At 41.5% G+C, this 23,824-nt stretch overlaps 1 protein-coding gene across 1 annotated transcript in view; it reads left to right on the top strand.

Annotated features, from left to right (window-relative positions):
- LOC121276008 (G patch domain-containing protein 8) overlaps window positions 1-13,072 on the top strand; it is a 130,118-nt gene extending 117,046 nt beyond the window's left edge. The window contains exons 5-6 of the mRNA XM_041183952.1: window positions 3,932-4,062; window positions 9,166-13,072. Of these exons, the coding sequence (XP_041039886.1) occupies window positions 3,932-4,062; window positions 9,166-13,072 (4,038 nt within the window). The remainder of the gene's footprint in view (window positions 1-3,931; window positions 4,063-9,165) is intronic.
- The last annotated feature ends 10,752 nt before the right edge of the window (window positions 13,073-23,824 follow it).

The following is a 23,824-nucleotide window of genomic DNA, read 5'->3' as shown; positions in this document are numbered from 1 at the left end:
TATTCAAAAAGTGAGGGAGATGGAAAGCATGAAACTATAGGCAAGTTAGCCTAACATCTGTCATAGGGAAAATGTTAGAAGCTATTATTAAAGATGTTATAGCAGGGAAGTTAGAAAAATTCAAGGCAATCAGGCAGACTGAACATGGTTTTGTAAAAGGGTTAACCAATTTATTGGAGTCCTTTGAAAGAGTCACATGTGCTGTGGATAAAGGGGAACCAGTGGATGTACTGTACTTAGATTTCCAGAAGGCATTTGATAAAGTGGCACATCAAAGGTTATTGCAGAAAATAAAAGCTCATGGTGTAGGAGCTAACATATTGGCATGGATAGAAGATTGGCTAACTAACAGGAAACAGAGTTGGCATTAATGGGTCTTTTTCTGGTTGGCAGCATGTGACGAGTGGTGTACCAAAGGGATCAGTTCTTAGTCCTGAACTTTTTATAAATGATTTAAATGACTTTGATGAAGGGACTGAAGGAATGGTTGCTAAATTTGCTGATGACACAAAGATAGGTAGAAAAAAGGAAGTAAGGAGGCTACAAAGTGACATAGGTAGGTTAAGTGGGTGGGCAAAGGTCTGGCAAATGGACTATAATGTGGGCAAAGGTGAAATCGTTCATTTTGGCAGGAAGAATGAAAAAGAAGATTATTTTCTATATGGTGAGGGTTGCAGCAGGACCTGGGTGTCCTAGTGCATGATTCACAAAAGGCTAGTATTCAAGTACATCAAGTAATTAGGAAAGCTAAAAGAATGTTATCATTTACTGTGAGGGAATTGATTACAAAAGTAGGGAAGTCATGCTTCAGTTGTACAGGGCATTGGTGAGACTACATCTGGAGTATTGTGTACAACAGTTGTCTCCTTATTTAAAGAATGATGTAAACGCTTTAAAAGCAGTTACTAGAGTAATGCCAGGAACGGGTGGGTTGCCTTATGAGGAAAAGCTGGACAGGTTAGCCTTGTAAGCATTGGAACTTAGATGAATAAAAGGTGACTTAATCGAAACCTTTAAGGTCCTGAGGGGTTTTGACAGTGTGGATATGAAGAGGATGTTTCCTCTTGTGGGGATATCTAGAACTAGGGGTGACTGTTTTTAAATAAGAGGTCGCTCATTTAAGACTGAGATGAGAAGTTTTTCTCTCAGAGGGTTTTGAGTCTTTGGAACTCTCTTCTTCAAAAGGCGGTGGAAGCAGAGTCTTTGAATATTTTTAAGGCAGAGCTAGATAGATTATTGATTAACAAGGGGATGAAAAGTTATCTGGGGTAAGCAGGAATGCGGGGTTGAGATCACATTCAGATCAGCAATGATCTTATTGAATGGCGGAGCAGGCTCGAGCGGCTGAGTGGCCTAATTCATATGTTTGTATTTGATAGAGGTATCCAAAATCATGAGTGGTCTGAACAGAGTAGATCGGGAGAATCTAGTCCCAGTGGTGGAAGGATCGACAACAAGAGGCCGCAGATTTAAAGTAACTGGAGAAAGAAACAATGGCGACATGAGGAAAAACATTTTCACGCCCCGAGTGGTTAGGATCTGGAATGCACTGCCTGAGAGTGTGGTGGAGGCAGGTTCAATTGAGGCATTCAAGAGGGCATTGGCTCATTATCTGAAACGGAAGAATGTGCAGGGATACAGGGAGAAGGCAGGGGAATGACGCTAGATAAATTGCTTCTGGGGAGAGTCTGTGCAGAACAATGAGCTGAAATTCTATTTTACTATTTATTTTATTCAGATGATTGTTCGTTATATAATTACTTTGGTCTTGATCAATGGAATAATTCAACCTTGTACTAGAATGTCCAGGATACTTATTTTGCCCAATGTGCTTTTGGTAACCTACCTAAATTATATGCAGATTAGAATAATGGTGATATCAAACACGCTCACTCAGCATCTGTGGAGAGAGAAACAGGTAATTTTTTGAGTCCAATATAACTCTTCAGAACTGGAACATTATAAAGCAAAGTCTGTTTTAGGGAATCAATTAAATAGAGCAGCAACAAATTTACCGTAAGTCACAAAGTTCAATTTTGCTTAATATTAAATTGTCTCAAATATTCAAACAGTGAATGTTTCCACCATTTGTAAAGCCTCATGGAAGCAGACAAGGCTGTGCTGTTTTGAGATCAAACTAGCTTGAGAGCAAAATCTTTGCGGAAGAGAAATAATTATTTAGTCTGGTATCATGTCACTGACTACTGTTGTTTGCTAATCTTTTTTTGTTTTTTTTTAAGTATTGTCAGCTATTTAACTTGGCCAATTTTTATGAAGCTAGAAGGAAGAAAGGATGTTGCGAAGATTGGTGACAAGGTTACATTGTCAGCACTGGTTAAAGGGGAAACAATACCTTGCACATGCCTTGGAAGATATCACAATCAATTACTCAGTCTCAATTTCCCTCCCTTATTATCATGATTAATATTAGTAAGGACAGAAAAATTGAATATTTTGTTGTGTACATGTATTGATTTTAAAACCCCTTGGATAGAAATATCATTGTGCCTGCCTTGCAATGCTTTCTGTGTGTTTGCTTGTTCTCTCACCGTTTTGTATTTGCACTTTGTTTTGTTATCATGGTGTGACATCCAAAAAAAACACACTGCACAAAAGTGCTTCTAATTTTTGGAGCACAGATCACCAGAGCGAATTCCCTTATATATATATATATATATATATACCTGCACTTCTTTCTGTCTCCCATTTCGTTGATGCCTGCATCATTAGTGTAAGTGTGCAGTTTGGTGTTCTGCTTTTATTGCTAGTCTGTTTGCTTTGCTGATTGAAATGTGGACCACAAGTAGTGAAGTGACATTTGCTCTCCACTGCCTACTTCCTGCAGCACCAGAAAAGCATGAATTTTTTTCCTTGACAGGGAGAAACTCTGTTTTCTTCTCTGCTTTCCCCAAAAATATATTTGCAGATGAACAATTTACAGTGACAGCTGAAATGCAATGCATGACACATAAGGAAAACTTTGCAGCAATTTGCTCTCCCATTTTTCAGATTTAACAAGTGAAACCAAGCCTACATTGCATATAGTTGGAACAAAGACCAGAGTTTTTTTAATCTGCTGTATGTTTTGGATACAAGAGATTGGATCATTTGCTTAATGTACTAAATTAAAACATGATAGTATTCTTCTGAGCCCCCAAATTATTTGTAGATCTTTGCTTTATCAATATTTTGGGTGATTTGTGTTATCTGCTGTTGCAGTTTCAAAAATGCAAACTATAAAGAAAGATTTGAGTAGATTTTAATGAACTTTTGTGTACATTATCAAAGCTCATATTGACTCCTACTTATATCCCTCTTTAATTAGTGAAAGATGCCACAGTTGGGGCTGGATTTTACGTTTTTTGTCAGGGGTGAGGAAGGCGGATTGGGAACTGAGTGGCCTACTCGCTTCTGCCCCCGCCATCTCAGCTCATCCAATCAAGTGTCAGATGTCCAATTAGCATCTCGTCAGCAGGAAGGAGGTCAAGTAGAGGTGCAATCGGGACTATAGGCAGGGGTGTCTTGCAGTGGGGGGTCATGCAACAAAGTGGAAGCTGGTCACAGCTACAAGCCTAAAGGCCCCCTTCTGTCTGAATTCCCATGTCTGCTGATTATTGCGCCCGCTTGCATTCTGTAATTTTGGAGACTGGTGTGATGATATTGTATTGCAAACCCAATGTCATCACGCCATATCATAGGTTTGTGGTGGCGGTGGAGGGGTGGGGTGGCAAGGGCAGTCCACCCCAGTTTGCAGGTGTGAAATCCAGTTCTTGGAAGCCAGGAACAAATTATTTTTGCCATTGTTGTTTGAAACTGTTCAGTACACTTGTCTGACCTTAAGTGAACATATATTCCACATAGAAGCTAATTGTGCAGGATTTAGGGTAACCAACGCCAGCTGACCATTGTATGTTCTGCATTTCTGTAACAGAGACTGAAAGAGTTAAAACAAAGAGAATTTGCTCGAAATGTAGCTTCAAGATCAAGAAAAGATGAAAAGAAACAGGAAAAGGCACTCAAACGTCTCCATCAGCTGGCAGAGCTACGGAAACAGTCAGAATGGTTAGTAAACACCAATATTTGAAATATAGATGTTTGTATCGATAATCAAACTCATTTTACACTCTTAATTAGTAGATACCTATTTTTCAAATTTCACAGCCATGGTACCACGGAATATATAAAGGCCATTTATTAATTTTAGCTACCGTGTAGTGAAAATAATATTGTAATTTTTTTTATTATTTTGCCTTTATATTGCAGCCCAGATCTTGGGATAGTAAGTAAACTGAGCTGCTCTCTTACATCAACATTTCTAACATACCACTGGTCTTTCTTTAAACCGACTACACAGTGGTAACTTGCCATTATGTGGATGCTCTTGTACAGAGTCATGAGGTCATGGCTGTCACTGCACAGTCTATAGCCAGTAAATGTGCCTCACCACCCTACATGAAAGATCTGCCATTGATTCAGCATTTATAAAAGCTCGTAAGTGATCAGTACTGATCTGACATCAAATGGCGTAATTCAGAATGAGAATTGATCGCACATCATTGAAGCACTCATACCTTGCTTGTTAAATTTGTGGAAGCGATCATTCGTGTTTGAAAGTGATCATTAGGCATTATAGGCATTAAGTGCGATCATTAGGCATCAAAGTGATCCAGGACGATATCAGTGCAACTTCCTACCTGTTATGATGGAAAAAATAAACAAATTTTACCACTTATTTTCAAAATTTTTCCCAAGCATTCCCCTCACCCATTCCATTTTAGCTGACATGTTACCTGTTACCCCTTCAATCTGATCATTCTCTGCTCTGCCGACTCCACCAGGGTCAGCAACTCTGGGGAAATCAAAATGATGTTTCATCGGGGGGGTGGGGGAGGTAGCAGGGTAAAGAAATAGTCAACAGTGTAAGTAACAAAGTAAATGTGGCACCATTGAGAAGTAATAGTGCAGTGGAATTAAATTTAAAAATATGTAATGAAGTAAGAAAGCTAGCAACTCACTACGGCTCCGCGACAGCACATTCCAAACCCAAGACCTCTACCACCTAGAAGGACAAAGGCAGAAGATTCATGGAAACACCATCACATGCAAGCTCTTCTCCAAGCCAAACACCATCCAAACTCACCATTTCTTCACTGTTGCTGGATCAAAATCCTGGAACTCCCTCCCTAATAGCTCCTGTCTACTTGGCTGCTGTTCTTGAGTACCTGATCACCAAGATCCAAGAGCTGGTGGGCAATGTGGGCCGGAACAACAAGAAGACCAGCATCATCCTCCACCTGCTGCAGCTCACCATCAGCAATGATGAGAAGCTCAACAAGCAGCCGGGAGAAGCCACCATAGCCCAGGGCAGGGTCCTCCCCAACATCCAGGCCATGTCACTGCCCAAGAAAACTGGACATCCCAGCAAGGTTTACGAAGAGGAAAGATCAAAGGTAAAAATGTATTGTGAATTAAAAAATTTTAGAGAGAGAAGTATAACACCCAATGTATGGCTAAAAACCACAATGTTGCAGTAACCCCCTCCAGCTGCCTCCCACAGCCCAATTTGGTCCTTCCCAGATCCCACTTCCACTGCTATAAGTCGGCAACACCCAGCACCCAGCTCACATGGCCCAGACTCCTCCCCTCCCCCTCAGGCCTGCTGAAAATGTACCTACATGGGACTGTGTGCCAGCCCCCACCCTAGTCTCAGGGTCTACCCCCAACTCGCCTCTCAAGCCTCAGGTCTACACATCTCACCCTCAAGCCTCGGCCCTCTTCCCCCACTCCTCAAGTCCCTTCCACCCACCAGCATCTCCCTACTCCCCTCCGGTCTTGCTCTTTTCCTCCCCCAAGCCTCTCTCCTGCAGCTTCTCTCTCCCTCTCTCTGATTCTCTCTGTATGTCTCTGTCTCTGTCTCTGTCTCTTTCTGTCTTTCTCTTCCTCTTTGTCTGTCTCTCTCTCTCTTTCTCTCAGTCTCTCACCCTCCCTCTCTTTATCTCTCTCGCAGCCTCTCTTCCTCTTTGTCTGTCTCTCTCTCTCTTTCTCTCAGTCTCTCACCCTCCCTCTCTTTATCTCTCTCGCAGCCTCTCTTCCTCGCTCTGTTTCCCTCCTCCCTTTGTCTATCTGTTTCTCTCTCTCTGTGTCTCTCTCTCAGTCTCTCTGCCTTGTTCTGTCTCTCTCCTCCTTCTGTCTGTCTCTCCGTCTGTCCCCCTCCCTCTTTCTGTCTCTGCCTTTCTCCTTCTGTCTCTCTCTCCCTCCCAGTCTCCACAGACCAAAAAATGCCATGCACTTATATGGTCCCACGCAGACTGTATCAGTTCAGCAGGCCTCTGATGTCACTTCCATTGGGTCGGACATTACCTCCGGTCCCAGCCAGCCCCTGGCCTGGAAGGGGGAGTGAGGGTCAGGAGGGTGGTAGGGAGGTGGGGGATGTGGTGTAGGAAGGGGGTGGAGGAGGGAGGAGAGAGTTGGGTGGGGGTTTGTGTGTGGGAGAGGCAGGTGAAGTGTGAGGGTAGGGGTAGCAGGGGGTTATGGATATGGGTGAAGGGGTGCTGGAGCGGGTGTAGGAGGGAGCTAGGAGGGGGTGGGATTAGAGGGGATAGGGTGTATGTAGGAGGGGGATGGGGAGTAGGAGGGGGTGGGGTGTGGTGGGTAGGGGATGGGGGCTAGGAGCGAGATGGGAGTAGAGAGGGTGGGGGTTGAGGTAGTGGAGGGGTAGGGGTGTGGGTGCAAGGGTGGAGAGGGGTTTGGAATGTAGGGGTTAGGAGGCGGGGATAGGAGGGAATGGGGAGTGGGGGCTAGCAGGTGGGGTAGAGGTGGGGGTAGGAATGGGGTAGTGGGTTGTGGAGTTGAGGGATGGGGGTCATATGGTCAGTGGGGGTTGTAGGGGAGGGCGGGAGTATGTCAAGGGTTTGGTGGGTCCATTTCTGTGAAGCCGGAATTGTGAGGTGGACCTGTAGAAGCCTGTCCATAATAATTATTAGTCCTTGCATTTAAACCACACTGCAGGGACTTAGTTAAATTTCCAACAACTTCAGGGACTTATATATTTCTACCTGTGAGCACTCAAACAGCCCTAAGGTACTTGTTGTGAGCACAGTTGAAGCTAGCTGACAGCTGATTCGGCATCTTTCCATTGCATTTGAACACCAATGATGTCAGTTGAACTCTTGCAGGCAAATAAATGTTCACAATTGATGTGGTTTGAGTGCTGTGTGAATTCATTTCAGGTCAGCGACTTCACTTGATCACTTTCAGATGTCTAAAGGATGACTGAAAGATCGCTTTAGAACACAGAGTATCACACCTGAGTGCAAGTTAACACTGTTGCGCGCAGAATTCTATCAAAGTTTTCAGGTAGGGCAGCAAGGTCATGGCATCCTAATAGAGAGAAGAGTTTTTGGCATACGTGATGACAAGATGTCATCCATACGGGGGAATAGCATAATGGCATTTCCAGTAGAGCATGTTTCTTGATACCAGTCAGATTTGCAGCAGCCAGAAATATCCAGTGAAAGGAGATGGGTCTTACTGGCCACTATAGTCTTAAAAACCTACCAGCTGTAGAAGACCCACACTAGAGAGAACAATCGCTGCAGACCAACAGAAAAGAAATTTAAGAGCTCTTTCTGATGATTTCTATGGCTCCTTTCTGCAGGTAATATGTGCAATGACCAAATTCTTTGTTTGGAAAAAAGAGCAAATACATGTTGTAAAATTACAATTTAAAATGTTTAAATAGAAAATATTTAAAATTTATTGCATGGGGTTTTAATAGACATAACATCGGTAAGTTTAGCTCTTACCGCTACTGACATTATGGTACATTTTCAGGGTATTGCATTGATTCTTCTTCTTACAATTTTGTTGCAATAAAATTTAAATAATGCACTTTTTTAAAATTTCAAATCCAAAGTGAAGGGCCAAGTGAATAGTGCAGGACTTTGGAGATGGTGCTAAGTACACGATTCACCAGGGTGTTTAAGAGTTTGGGATGTATGAAATAGACAACAAGATCATGAGTAGAATGGATATGTTGAAAATCATACTGGCAATTATGAATTAGACCAGGACTTCAAGATAAAGGATAAATTGAGAAATTAACATCAACTTCCATAGCATTAGAAAAAAACAATATAAGGGCAATAGGGTGATAGGTACAGCAGAAAGTATCATAACTTTGAGCCAATACAAATTGTGCATTTATGTTTATATGCTCCGCAGTCTTATTGCCTTTATGTTCATAAAAATGGCTATATCATAGTAATGTACTTACATAAGATAACTAAAGGCTATCAATTATATAACTGAACAGGTTTTCAAAACAGTACAAGTGAAAGGTCATTGATGTATTGTTCTAAATCTTGCACCACCTGTATCTTGCTCATTTAACTATCTAATTGACTGGTATTTAAGTTCTGGGAACTTTTTCACATCCCTTTCCAATTGACATTCAACACATAGGAGTAGTTGTGGAGATATTCTTTTTCACCTTTGACTTCTTTCTGCAGACACCAGGTAATGTGCAGAATCCCCTGAAGTAAATGAAAATTAATGTACCCAATTTGCAGTCATTTTCACTCGGGAGGTAGTTAATCAACGGAATACTCTTAGACAGCAGCTTAATAATGCAACATAAACTTCTGATTGAAGGTGGGTGTGAATAATAATCCACCACTGATGCAAGTAATTAGTTAAAGCAACATTGTTATGCCAAGGTAAAGCTCAGACATTTTGAGAATACTGTAAATGATACACTCAGTGTGAAACTTAAAGCAATAAAAAATACTGTTTCAATCTATGAAGGCTACAGCAGGTCTATCATGTGTCTCTGCCACACTGAAATGTTCTTAAGATACAGTCATAAACCATACACAGCTCTTAATAGTACAATAATGCAAAATAATATTCACTAACTGCATCTTTTAGATGATTTTATTACACTGTGCATGGACATTGAAGGATATTTAAGTAGAGCAAGGATTATTTAGCAAATTTTCTTAATTATTGGTCAGTGGAAAATCCCAAAATATTGAAATTACAAAAAAAAATATCTAGGTAGTTATCCAAATAAAGGAATCAAATGAAAGGAAGTTGCATTTTGCACTTTATTCTCACTCATTGTTTCAAGGTGACTTATCAGACATTTTGTTTGGTTTTACACAGTGCTCCAGGAAGTGGCCCTATGTTCAAACCTACAACAGTGGCCATTGACAGTCACTCAAAAAGAGCCACTGCTGGATCCATTGCTAAAGGCAGAGATAACGGAAGAAAGAGCAATACCAGGGCCTCATTCAAAAAAGAAGAAGCATTGAAAAAGAACTTGGAAAATAGCCTGCAAAGTTCCCCATGTGGTAATCAGTGTGCTCATGATAAGTCTACAGCACAGATACAAGGCCAGATAGGCTTAAAGCCCTTTAGTCTGTTCACGAATAAAAGCAGCCCATGCATACCCACCCATAAGGGTAGTGTCTCATTTTCTTTCTCCAAAAAAGCTCCATTGAAGCTCGAGTCGTCCGCTTCAGTTTTCAATGACACCATTGAAGAAAAGCAACATAGAGATGAACCACAGAATCACAAAGGGAAAGTAGCAGCTGAACCAGAGATGTTAGTGGTACCTGCAGGTACAAATAGCACTGCATACACTGAAAATAATGAGCGAACCAAACAGTCTCAGATGGACAGTGGCATTGGGAGTAATCCTTTTGCGAGAGTTAAAAAGCTGAAGGCACTCATGTTAAAGGAAAATAAGGATGAAGAAGAAAAGGAATATTACTGTTATACTCCTACACTTTGCAAAACCAAGCCAAATTTCCCTTTCTTGTTTTTCATGAAATCACCCGAGAAGACAGCTACAGACAAAGTGACAGCTCATAATGATAACATTAAGGAGTTTCAGACTGATGACACTAACTTTAAATGTCCCATGATCTCAGAAATCAGGGATGTAAATCATGCAGTCACAGATACCAAGAAAATGAGTGCACCGCAATTAAATCCTCCTGCTTGTCTGCGGGCAACCAAACCAGAGGGTGGGAAAACACTGGATCAGGATGTTTGCAAGATGAAAGGTGAAGAACCATCAGTGTTTAATGAAAAACAGAGAGAGCCCATACAGGCAGCTGAAGAAAAGTTGGGCAGGATGGAACCATCAAACAGGCCAAAGCAAATAACTGGACCCTTTCTTCCAGTACTGAGTAGAGATGAATCAACTACACTTCAGTGGCCATCCGAACTTTTACTCTTCACTCAGACTGAACCAACCCTTTCATACAGCTGCAATCCATTGTATTTTGATTTTAAACTGTCAAGAAATAAAAACCGAGAGAATGGTATTGCAGGGTCGGAACCTAATAAGCAGCACCAACAAAGTACAACTGTTGCTATTGAAGATGATAATGAGGCATGCAGAATGAAAGCACAAAATAGAAGTATAGAGAATGAGGAAGGGCCGAACCAGAGAAAACCAGTAGTATTTTGCAAATCAAAGAAAAAAAAGAGCCACCACAAATCTAACAAGAAGTCTATGCAGAAATCAGAGCCTGGTCATGCAGAAAATGTGAGCAAAATAAGGAAAGGAGAAAAGTACAGCCATAATCTGAAACAAGAGGGGAAATATGCATGGAAAATAACAGACCCAGGACCCCAGAGTACAGAAGAAGATTTGAAAGAGGAAAAGCATTCCAAGCTAACCCCAAAACGATTTTTACAGGGTGAGCATTCTAGCACTAGTGAGGAACTGGAGCAAATCAGCAGCAGCGTTATCAAGAAACAATCAGTTTTTCCTCTTGATTTAAGCAACAAAAAGCAAAAGGTTTCACCAACTAATTCTTTAAGTAGTTCCAAAGAAACATGTGATGGACAAAAGGTGCACAAATCCGGACATGACAGCCTAAATCTGAACAGTAATGACACTGATAGCACTGAGGAGCACCACAGAAAGTGTCGTAAATCATCTTCACATTGTAGCTATGAAGATGATTCAGAAAGTAACAGAAGTGCTTGCCGAAAATCCAGAAGCTATTCATCTTCCCAAGGTTCATCATTTAGGTCATCTTCTGATACCTCAAGTGACCGCAGTAGGACTAGTCACAGTAGTAGGAATTATTCTGATAGATCAAGTGATGACAGTCACAGAAGTCGGTCTCGGTATTGTTCAAAAAGACATCATAGGTCACATTATGATTACAAATGTCATTCCAGACTTAAAAAGAAAAGGCACAGCTATTCATCAATGTCATCATTATCCTCTGATAATGACCATTACCATAGGAAAAGAAGTGTCAGTCGAAGCAGAAACCGAGGCAGCACCCAAAGGACTCACACATGCACAAAAGGCCGAATGCACAGCCGAAGCAGGAACTCCAGCAGTAGCCGACCTCACAGCAGAAGCAGAAGTAGATTTAGGAGCAGGTCAAGGCATAGCTGGAATAGACAAGAAAGTCCCATTAGAGATTACTTAAGCAGTAGTCGTCCCAATTTGAGAAGGTCATGCTCTAGAAATAAGGAAGAGCACAGGCAGGATATACCTAGTGAGAGGCAGCCAAGACACAGGAATACTAGATCTTTCTCAAAAGACAAAGTCTATCATATAAAGTCACCTCTTTGCTATCGTGACTATCATGAGGTAAAAAGAGAAACAGGAAAGCACCATGGAACAATAAAGAATGAAGATACAATGCAGAATTACAGCCCAACCCAACCTAGCTTATTGCAGAAGAATGAGAGTTTTGGTTGCTCCATTCTCCCATTGAAGGAAATGATTCAAGATGAAAATAAATCCCTGATAACAAAGCACCTCTTAGAAACAATGCAATGTAACAACATTGAAGAGAAAACACGTAGCACAGAAGACTTAACATCAACATCAAATGAACTGAGTCTAAATCTGAAAGATCCTTCACAAGGTTATTGTGGCCCCAGGCTTCCTCCCTCCATGGATAATATAACTTTAGTGTCTTTAATTGGAAGATTAGCTACCACAAAAAAGGCAGGTGTTAAAAATGTTGATATCAACAAAGGGGATAACAGTGACAAAGCAGATGAGCCTGAACACTCAGAATGGATTGAAAATGAAGCATCATCTATTATCAACCAAGAAGAGAGCCTTGTTCTGAAAGAAGTACATGAGGACAAAGCAGGTATAGAACAAGTTTCACTGCACAGTGTAATACAAACTGCTGAGGACAAACAGGTAGGCCTGACTACATATCAAGTACAACCTGCTGAAGATAATGTTACTCCAATCCCTGAAGATACGTCCAATATTGTTTCCTCTGCAGCAGATGTTTTTACTGATGGTTCAATGGTGGTCAAAGAGGAGAATTCCCAAAAGACATTTTATGATTCTGGTGATTTAAATTCTGTTCCAATGGGAGAGGTTATGTTTGATTATCACAACACTAACTCAGAGAATGTCGATGAAATGGATCCTCCATTTATGGAGGGTACTAAATCAATCTCACCCTCTCTGGCTAGCCAACCTATAATCTTCACACCTGAAGAAATGGAAAAATATAGCAAATTACAATTACAGGCACAGCAGCATATCCAGCAACAACTTCTCGCCAAACAAGCCAAGACATTCCCATCATCAGCTGCAGCCATTACTTTCTCTCCAGTACCAGCATTTCAACCAGTTTCCCTTCAGCAGCCGTCTGTTGCCGCTGCTGCTGCTGCTTCTTCTGTTACCACCGTTCACCACACTCTCCTCCAGCATCATGCTGCAGCCACTCTTACAGCCGCTCTCCATCCTAATGCCCACCATCAAGCGATGGCCCAGCTCCACCATATCACTCAGCCACATATCACACCCTTCACTTTTTCCCCAATTGCTCAGACAATTTTTCCTGCTCACCCCGCTGCCTTCCTAGCTGGCCACCCGCTGCACTTCATCCCTGCAGCAGCTATCCACCCAGCCCACCTGGCACTTCATCCACTGCCGCACACCGCTCTCTGTCCAACTCTATTTGCCCCCCACCCAGCTGCTGCTTCCGCTTTTCACCTTCACCCTTTGCTCCATCCTCTGTTCCCAGGGCATGATCTGCAACATCGGTCTGCTCCGAACACCTGAAACAAATTACTAAGAAGAAGAATACAATAAATAAGACGTTAAGAATAATCTTATATGCTTTGGTTCATTCATGGTAGCAACATATATGCACTGGACAGCCAAAAGGATATACTATAAAAGACTTTGGTCTTTCTGAGTTGAAGTATTCCATGTGGGTTCTTGTCAGATTTTAGTTTTATTTCAATGAAGTACTTAGATGATGACACTCAATGCCCTGTGCACTATAATTGTTTTTCATGTCCTAGATTCCATCTGCCTTAGTATTAACGATAATTATGTGAAAGTGTCATGGTATTTTGAAGATGGTCACCTCAAATTTGCCCTTAGGATAGAGCAGTCTTTTGTTAGAACACTGTCATCAATCTGTTTTCATGATTTTAAAGGCTTCAAACCCAGTGTATGGGTTTATATCACACTTTCCAGTAACTGTTTTCCAGGTATGCTCTTTCTTAGTTAACTTGAATGTATTACATTTGTATTTTACGCTGTTAATAGCTCTTTAGACTTTTGGTTGACTTGAAAAACGTAATCTTTAAAGCATTTGTATGTTGTGTAAAAATAAAGCAGAGTACAGTGTAAGTGGATAGAATTGCACTGAATACTGTACATCCAGTGCTGCTTTGTTAGGTTTTTTCCTTATAAAATGGGATTATAGAACTGTATAATGCAATAATATTTTTCCATAATAAATTTGGTTCTGTCAACTAATGATATTGTATATAATGTAGTTCTTAATGTAAATAAAATCAATGCAGTAAAGCATTAATTTAGAAGTAAAAATCTGTACTATATTCTCCCAATCAGGAATATTATCTTTTTATTTACTGTATTGTATATTTGTCTTGAAATTTGTTAGGGTTTACATACAAGTGTCTGTATGATACTCTGTGCTGAAGAATAATGATTGTTATATGGCAGGAGTCAGAAATAAATTGTGGCAAAACTGACTAGAACAGAAGTTTTTACGTTTCCTATAAACTGTGTAAATGTAACCACTTCAGTTTGTAATCTAAACTTACATATTTTATAGCACACATTAAATCTTGAAGGTCTTGTTTTCAACTAAAATAGAGTTTCTGGGGTTTTAAAAGGCTGCCATACCGTAAGACTCATTTCCTAGACCGCAGTATGGACACTACAATAACTCCATTTATTTTACAAAGAGACTGTTCAGTAAATCATAGGTTGTCAGAAGAGTGGCAGGCCTGATATTACAAGGGGGAGTAAAGAGTATATTAGTACACTTTGTCAGCAGCATGGAGCTGCAGATGCAGGCATTCACTGATATATCCTTACAAAAGATTCAATCATGTAAACTGACAAACCCCATTGAGTTTTGACACCAATTATTGGCCCAATCAAGGCAATCTCTCCTGTGATAAATATTTCAAAAGCAACCTCAAGCAAATAGTCACTTAGAATGGAAGAAATTAGTTGAAGAATTAGTTCCGGGATATGCTTGTTTTAAGTGAAGCATTACAGTACAATTACTCAGAAGATTATTGTTTCTCTCCAGTTTTCTCCCTTTACCTCTTGTCTCCTGAAGATCACAATGGGGTAATGATAGCAACAGCAGCTCATCAAAATATCATTCTTTATATGGAGTTAGATAATATCAGCAGAATATTTAGCGCTGAATACCATCATAGAATGCTGAATAGGGTTTCTGTCCATTTTTTTTACTATGTATTGGAACTTCTTTATTGTTCTAATTTGTCTTGATACTTTAAACACTGAAGTACAGACTCGTGCATTTGTAACAATGCAGAATCAGGCCTATAATGAGACATGATATGACACTATACCACATACAGTGGTTCACTCTTACGTCGATTCTACCTTTGATCTCTACATTCCATACTAGCATTAAATCATAATACATCGAAGATACATACACATAGCATCAGAATAATAACACGGAGCTGGAAAAGTATCCTTGACTCTTCTCAATCTCCTCTGATCGTTCTGGTTATAATCTTGATTATATTGCCCTCATATGCTCCATGGTTATGCTGCCCTCAGTTTATCATTATGAACACAAGTGACTCGAAAGCATCAAGGAACAGAAGCAGAATGGATCTGCTGAAACGCTGTCAGGTGATCTTGAAGACTATCGAAGACATGATTGAATGAATTTCACACATAACATCAGCCCTTAATATTAAAAATATAACCTTGTCTTAGCTCACTTATACAAAGCATACATATTCAACTAAAAACTGTTTTCACTCATCATGTGCTGATTCAACAAACAACCCACGAGATAGAGGTAAGGTGAACTCAGGGGAAGGAATGCGATTTCATGCTGGATGGCCAATTATGGGCTGCCCAGCGTGAAACACAGCATTTGTTTTAGAGGAACGCTCCCAGCAGGAGTGGGAGCTGGGTCCAAGGGGACCCAGTGGGGAATTTAATAACAGCAGAGGCAGCTCCCTGAAGGCTGCCAGGGGACATATAGGGAGCTGTTCTGCCAAAAAAAATAAAGCTTAATATATAGTTATGGTACCTGCACTGGCTAGGCAATGTCAGGTGGGAAGGAAATGCACTCTGCCCCCCGGTTCTCTGATGAGTGCTTACATATTCTGGTCAAGGAAGTAAGTGCCAGGGGTGAAGTCATAATGCGATGGGATGGGAAGATGCCACTGCACCTCACCAAGAAGGCTTGGACAGAGGTGGCAGCCCAGGTCAGGAGCTGTAACATGGTGCGCCATATCTGGATACAGTGCGACAAAAGGTTTAATGATTTTCTTCGCTCCGCAAGGATGAGTACTGAGTTGGTATGGAACTGCGTTTGGATGTGCTAAGGGGTGGCTGTTCGCTGTGGCATTCAGGTACGTAAGAGTCAGTGTGCCAAATAGCTGGCCGATCTGTGTATTCTCCTTGGGTGCATTGAAGGGTGAGGTGTGCTAATCTGATGTCCACTTCAACCTGATTCTTGGGGTGGGTGTGGGAGGGTGGTTGCAGTGGGATGTGCCAAACTGGAATGGCAAGTAGTGAATTCTCTTCTGCCCGTCCAAGAGAAGAGAAACCCTAACACAGTTGCGTGAACACGAGCAGGTGGTGGGGTGACCAATCTCCTCAGAATGACCAATTATGAGATGGATGCCCTGGAACTCAAGTGTCATCTTTGAGCAATGTCCATAGGTCGTGAAAAGAAAGGGGTCTTGGAGGAAGGTAAGGGTCCAGTGGACAGGTACAAGACTGGTGGAGAATGAAATAAATGTAGGGTTGTCTCATATCAAATGAGAATTTCTAAGGAAGGGTCATGATTGATCGTCCAATCACAATGCCTCCGTGAGGCAACTGTCCATGGTGTCAGCAGCCCATCTTGCATGCACATTGATTATGTGATGATTGAATTTACTGACATATTACTTTCCTCCCTCAGGTGAGCCATCCTCAAGAGGCTGCCAAGACCCCGAGGACCCTCTTAGGAGGACACCCAACCAGATCCATCTGTATCACATCCTCTCTCAGATGTAGGCACCAGCGCACATACAAGCACGTTGGTGGTCATTAGTTTGTTGGCTCAGATGGTAGTGCACAGCAGTGAGGGCATTACACACTCACATAACGAGCTGGTGGAGACCTCTGAAGAAGAGTCATACAGGCTCGAAACATCAACTCTATTTCTCTTTCCATAGATGCTGGCAGACCTGCTGAGTTTTTTCAGCATTTTTTGTTTTACTTTCAGATTTCCAGCATCCGCAGTATTTTGTGTTTAATCTCTCCGCTCGGTGCCCGTCCATCAATGGTCAGCAGGGAGGTTCAAACTGACCTCACACTGGTGAACAAGCTGCTTGACGTCTCTGCGGGCTCCTCTCAGGGCGCTTTGGATAATGGCAGCAGCTCCTCTGCCCCTCTGCCGTTGACCATGACATCTGATGAGGCCACAATGACTGAGGAGTGTCCAGCCATGTCACTGGATGCACCCTTCCAGGCGGTGTCTGCACAGGCTCTATTAGCCAGAGGACAACTACCAAGGTCATCAGGACTGACAGAACAGCACAGTCAGCAGGCTGCCTTCAATGCTGCTGCCAGCATTGGTGGGGGGGGCACCAAGATGCAACACTTGCAAATGTAAGCTTAAGGCACTGTGAGCACAAGAGGGGGTTTTCAAGGTGAGATTATTTCATTTGAGCACTATTAGATGTTCATTTTGTGGCTACTTCAACAAGAGATAAATTTATGTTAATTTTGTGTCAACATCAGCAAGACATAAATATTTATTTTCTTTTCATGGTCTGAGTGTGCTTCATGTTTTTCATTGGCACAAGGCATGACAGTGACTTGCGATAGACGGGAGGGGCTGTTATCTTTATTTCAGAGGTTACGAATCGACATTAAAGTCATAGGATGGCCTCATCAGGGTTGTATTGTAAGGAAGCACAACCTTGACCCAAGTTTCAACCCATGCCTTGGATGCCGAGGTTAACGTGTGGAGAATCAAGGCCTCCCAGGTGTCCCTGTCTCCCTGAAGGGTCATCATGCCAGCCTCTACTCCTCACCTTGTGCCTCCACTGGTTCCTCATCCAAACCATCACTTCAGTCATCTTCAGCAGCCTGTGGAGCTGCCTCATTGTCTTCATTCTTCAATAAGTCCCCCGTTGACAGAGCCAGATTGTGCAGAGCGCAGCACACAATTACAATAAGCAACATGCGCTCTGGAGGGTATTGCAGGGCTCCCCCTGATCAGTCATATGAACCCATCTTCAGCAGCAAAATGGTCCTCTCTATCACCACTCTTGTGTGACTGCTATTGTACTTCTCCTCCGCATCTGTCCTTGGGTGATGGAGTGGTGTCATGAGCCACCTTTTCAAGGGATAGTGTTTGTCATCCAGGAGCCAACCACTCAACCTGGAGCCACCTAGGAGTGTCGCAGGATGTCAGCATCATGGGAACTTCTAGAAAATCTTGCACTGACTTGCAGAATCTATGTCTTGTGATCACAAACTATCTGAACGTTAATGGACTGAAACCCCTTTCTGTTCCTGCTCACCCATGTCTTTGGCACCTGGATGCAGGGTAAACCCAGAAATTTCTGCAAAGCCTCTAGTTCGCTCAGCCTAGGTGGCTTCATTGGTCTGGAAATGAATGAAGATCATGACCTATTGTAGTAATCTAATATGTAATATACCTTTAAGAGAAGCATTGTAATGTAAGGTCATATGATCTTAATATCCAATAGCAAAGTAGCACAGGCTACCTTTATGTGGAAGAGTCTTGAGTTAGTCACTGATGAGTGAAGACAGAGCTTTACGTTGTGAGCAAAGAAGTGTAGCTGCAGAATTTAGTTTGTAAATAAGCAGCATGTGTTTATTCTAATAATGATCTCCTGATGTTCTCTGTCTCTGTACCAACTCGGTCACCCCGAATCCAGCATTCAGCCCAGATTCTTTGGCCCCCAACCAACAAAGGGCACTGGATCCAACCAGTGACGAGGGTAAAAGCATGAAAAATCACGGGAAAAACCAGGCAAAAAGTGAGGATAAAACAAAGAATATCAGAAGAACCGAAATTGGGCTATACCTCGCAAGGTAGTTGTAAGTAAAAGAAAATTTCCGTCTGAGCATCTAAGTAATCCCCTCAGAGCATGCGCAATTTGGAAGAGTGCAGCCTTTCAATCCAACCTCGGATGACTGGTCTCACTATGCTGAACGCCTCGCATTCTTCTTCCAGGCGAACAACATTGCAGGGGAGTAGAAGAGACACGCGATCCTTCTGTCCAGGTGTGAGAGGAAGACATATGGGAAAATTCAAAAATTTGTAGGCGCCCAGTGCCCATGACTCCAAATGTTTTGATGATTTAGTGAATCTCGCAAAGAATCATTACCAGCCCAAGCTGTCGGGGACAATGCAATGGTCTAAATTTAACTCAAGAAATAGAGCTGCGGGGGAGAGAGTTGCTTTTTATGTGGCAAGTCTGAAGCAATTTACTGAATATTGCAAGTTTGGTACAGCTTAGAGATCGGTTGGTGTGCGGTATAAAAGTAAGTGCAATTCAGAAGAGATTGTTGTCTGAAACAAACCTAGATTTTCAGAAGGCGTTAGAAATCGCTCAATAGAAGGTGCAGTGCAAGACTCAGAAGCCATTCGAGGAGTGCAAAATGGAGCCATCCTCCATGTTGGACAGGGAGCTTCAACTAAAAAGTACGCGGAAGTGCAGAGCTTCGTTCTAAAGTGGGAAGCAGCCACTGCTAGCAGGCAAATTAAAAAGGAAAACTCAGCAGCAAAAGCATGGCATCATACTAACAGAGATGGAGATAGACAGCCCTGTAATGAAACACAATTTAAAAAGATTGAATGTTTCTTCTGCCATTGATATGGACACCTCATGAGAAATTGTAAAGATAGAATCAGGCAGACTGTCAGACAAAGGCAAAAATCCAATGAGATAAACAGCTTTGCAACGCATGAAGTAATAGATGCTGATATCTATTCACCATATAATTTAAAAGTAGGAAGAACAGAGCTTATCTATGTAACCATGAGAGTGAATGAGAAACAGATTGGAGGTGGATACTGGTGCAGCCACTACAGTGATTGGTGAGCATGCCTTTAAATACCTGAATCACGGAGAATGTATGCTGATGAAACTGATGAAAAATGAAAGACTCACATAGGAGGAGACATAAAAGTCAAGGGCGTATGTAAAGTCACAGTAAACTATGGATGTCAAACAATGAGATTACCCTCAATGGTAGCAGCAAGCGAGGGACCTAGTCTCCTCAGATGAGACTGGCTATAAGAAATTAAATTGGAATGGAATGAAATCTTCTAACTAAGAACTAATGGACTTTCATGGCTACTACAGAAATATGCCTCAGTTTTCATAGAAGAACTTGGAAAAATTGAAGGGCTACAAGTAAAGATTTATGTAGGTCCCGAGGCAGCACTAAGACCACTATCTTATGCAATGCAGGATAAGGCAGAAGCAGAACTGGACAGATTAGACAGCTGGGAGTGATACAACCAGTACAATTTTCAGAGTGGGCAGCTCCAATTGTACTTGTTCTAAAACCTGACAGAAGCATGAGAATGTACAGGGACTATAAATTAACAGTCAATCAAGAGGCAAAATTGGGTCAACACCCCATACCTAAAATAGAAGATTTATACACTAAACTGGCAGGTGGAAAAGCTTCCATGAAGTTAGATCTGAGTCATGCCTACAATCAATTGGAATTAGAGCAAGTATCCCGGATAAATACACATAAGGGATTGTTTAAATACACCTGTTTACCTTTTGGCGTATCTTCTGTTTGCGCCACGTTTCAAAGAACCATGGAAAGTTTACTACAGGGATTGCCCCATTTTGTAGTTTATTTGGATGACATTCTCATGACTGAACTTATTAAAAAGAACATTTGATGAAGTTCTGAAATGTTTTTCACAAGCTGGAGTGAGATTGAGAAAGGAAAATTGCACATTCCAGGCGAAAGAGGTAATTTACCTAGGTCACAAGGTCAATTCACAAGGCCTACATCCACTTGAAAAAAAGGTGAAAGCAATTAAAGAAGCCCCAGAACCCAAGAAAACCTACAAACTGAAATCATTTTTGAGGTTGATTAACTATTATGGATGCTTCTTGCCTAATCTATCGACAGAACTGGCACCATTACATTGCTCAAGAAAAGTCAGTGACAATCATGGCAAACACACAAGAAGAAGCTTTCACAAAAGTTAAGAAGTTGTTACAGTCATCTACACTTCTAGTATATTTTGATCCAAAGAAAGAGGTGCTATTAACGTGTGACTCATCCCCTTATGGAGTGGGAGCAGTGCTTTCCATTGAATGGATGATGGATCAGAATAACCTATAGGTTATATGCCGAGAACACTTAGTACTGCAGAGAAAAAGTACTCACAAATTGAAAATGAAGGCCTGGCAATCATTTTCAGTGTTAAAACGTTTAATCAATATGTACAAGGTCGTCACTTTGCTATCATACCCGACCACAAGCCATTATTAGGACTATTCAGTGAAGACAAGGCTATTCCCCCTATAGCCTCAGCAAGGGTATAAAGATGGGCATTGATTTTGGCAACGTTTGAGCATACTTTTATCCATAGACCCAGAAGTCAAATTGCAAATGCAGATGCACTCAGTTGTTTGCCCTTGTAGGTAAAAGATGAGGATGTTCCAATTCCTCAGGAATACATCTTGTTATTGAACTTCCTGAACTCATCACTAATATGTGCTAAACAAATTAAAGATTGGACGAACTGAGACTCAGTCTTATCCAAAGTGAGAAATCAAGTTCTTTATGGTTGGTCACAAACACAAGAATCCGATGAAATGAAACAGTATTTCCAGTGATGAGATAACTAGCCAAGGAGGTATTTAATTGTGGGGAGCTTGTGTGATTGTCCCTCCAAAAGGATGAAAGCCATTGTTATCTGAACATCATAGTGCACATCCCGGAATTTCCAAAATGGAGGCAATAGCACAAAGCTATATGTGGTGGCCAGGAATGGATGAAGAACTAGAAAGCCTAGTGAGAAATTGTATGCAGTACCAACAAGTACAAAAATTACTTTGCAACAGCTCCATTGCAACCCTGGGAATAGTCAGGAAGACCACTGGTACGAGTACACATTGATTATGTGGGACATTTTATGGGAACAATGTTTCTCCTTATCATAGATGCACATTCAAAATGGATGGACATATATGAAGTAAGGTCACCCACATCTTCAGCAACAATAGACAAGCTACGACAAAGCTTTGCTATAAATGGATTATCTGAAGTGCTAGTATCAGATAATGGAACAGTATTCACAAGTGCTGAATTTAACCAATTTACAAGCCGCAATGGTATTGTTCATCTGAAAACATCTCCATACCATCCTTCTTCAAATGGACATGCCGAGAGAGCAGTTCAGACGTTCAAATCTGGTTTGAAGAAATTGTCTGGAGATTTGTTAATGACTAAATAATGACTAAAGCCATTATTGAAGCACTCCTCATTCGACAACAGGAGTCACGCTTGCTAAATTGTTGATGAAGCACTGTCTTGGTTCGAGATTGAGCCTAATTATACCAAACTTGGTTGGGAAGGTAAAGAATACAGGAAAATCAGAAACTGGGTCAAGATTGTCACAGTTGGGACAGAACATTTAATATAAGAGAGAAGGTATTTGTGAAAAATTTTAGAGAATGACCAGCATGGTTGTTTGGTGAAATAAGTGCTGTAATGGGATCACTTTCCTACCATGTGAAAGTCAAAGATTGAATAATAATAAGACAGGAGGATCACATATGAAGTGGAGAAAGCAAATATCCAGAAGTGATTCCACAATGCTCAAGAACCATAGAACCATAGAACACTACAGCACAGAAAACAGGCCATTCGGCCCCTCTAGTCTGCGCCAAAATATTTTTCCGCTAGTCCCATTGACCTACACCTAGTCCATAACCCTCCAGACCTCTCCCATCCATGTATCTAGCTAATTTATTCTTAAAACTTAAGAGTGAGCCTGCATTTACCACATCAGATGGTAGCTCATTCCACACTCTCACCACTCTCTGAGTGAAGAAGTTCTCCCTAATGTTCCCCCTAAACCTTTCCCCTTTCACCCTAAAGCCATGTCCTCTGGTGTTTATTTCTCCTAATCTAAGTGAAAGAGCCTACTCGCATTTACTCTGTCTATACCCATCATAATTTTGTAAACTTCAATCATATCCCCCCTCATTCTTCTACGCTCCAAGGAATAAAGCGCTAACCTGTTTAATCTTTCCCTGTAACTCAACTCCTTAAGACCCAGCAACATCCCAGTAAATCTTCTCTGCACTCTCTCAATCTTATTAATATACTTCCTGTAGTTAGGCGACCAGAACTGCACACAATACTCCAAAGTTGGCCTCACTAATGTCTTATACAACCTCACCATAACAACCCAACTCCTATACTCAATACCTTGATTTATGAAGGCCAGTATGCCAAAAGCTTTCTTTACAACCCTGTCTACCTGTGATGCCGCTTTCAGGGAACTATTTATCTGAACTCCCAGATCCCTTTGTTCCTCCGCACTCCTCAGTGCCCTACCATTTACTGTGTTTGTCCTACCTTGGTTTGACCTTCCAAAATGTAACACCTCACACTTTTCCGCATCTTGTGAGGCTCCACACATAGACGACCACTCTGAGCTTCAAGGGGACCAATTGCATCCCTTACTATCCTTTTACTCTTAATATACTTAGAAACCCTTCGGGTTTACCTTCACATTATCTGCCAAAGCAACCTCATGTCTTCTTTTTGCCTTCCTGATTTCCTTTTTTAATATTTTCTTACATTTTCTATACTCTACAAGTACCTCATTTGCTTCTTGTTGCCAAACCTGCTATACACCTCTCTCTTCTTCTTAACCAGATCGCCAATATCCCTTGAAAACCAAGGTTTCCTATGCCTGTTAACTTTGCCTTTAATCCTGACAGGAACATGCAAACTCTGCACTCTCAAAATTTCGGCTTTGAATGCCTTCCACTTACTGAACACATCCTTGACAGCAAACAACTTATGCCAATCCACTTTTCCTAGATCCTTTCTCATTTCCACAAAATTGGCCTTTCTCCAATTTAGAATCTCAACTCAAGGACCAGACCCATCCTTATCCATAATTAGCTTAAAACTAATGACATTGTGGTCACTGGACCCAAAATGTTCACCTACACATACTTCTGTCACCTGACCTGCCTGGTTCCCTAATAGGAGATCAAGTATTGCATCCTCTCTCGTTGGTACCTCCAT

The sequence above is a fragment of the Carcharodon carcharias genome, chromosome 3, assembly GCF_017639515.1.
Source record: "Carcharodon carcharias isolate sCarCar2 chromosome 3, sCarCar2.pri, whole genome shotgun sequence".
Lineage (NCBI taxonomy): Eukaryota > Metazoa > Chordata > Chondrichthyes > Lamniformes > Lamnidae > Carcharodon > Carcharodon carcharias.
The sequence above is the reverse complement of the archived record's forward strand: the minus strand, read 5'-3'. Positions and strand labels throughout refer to the sequence as shown.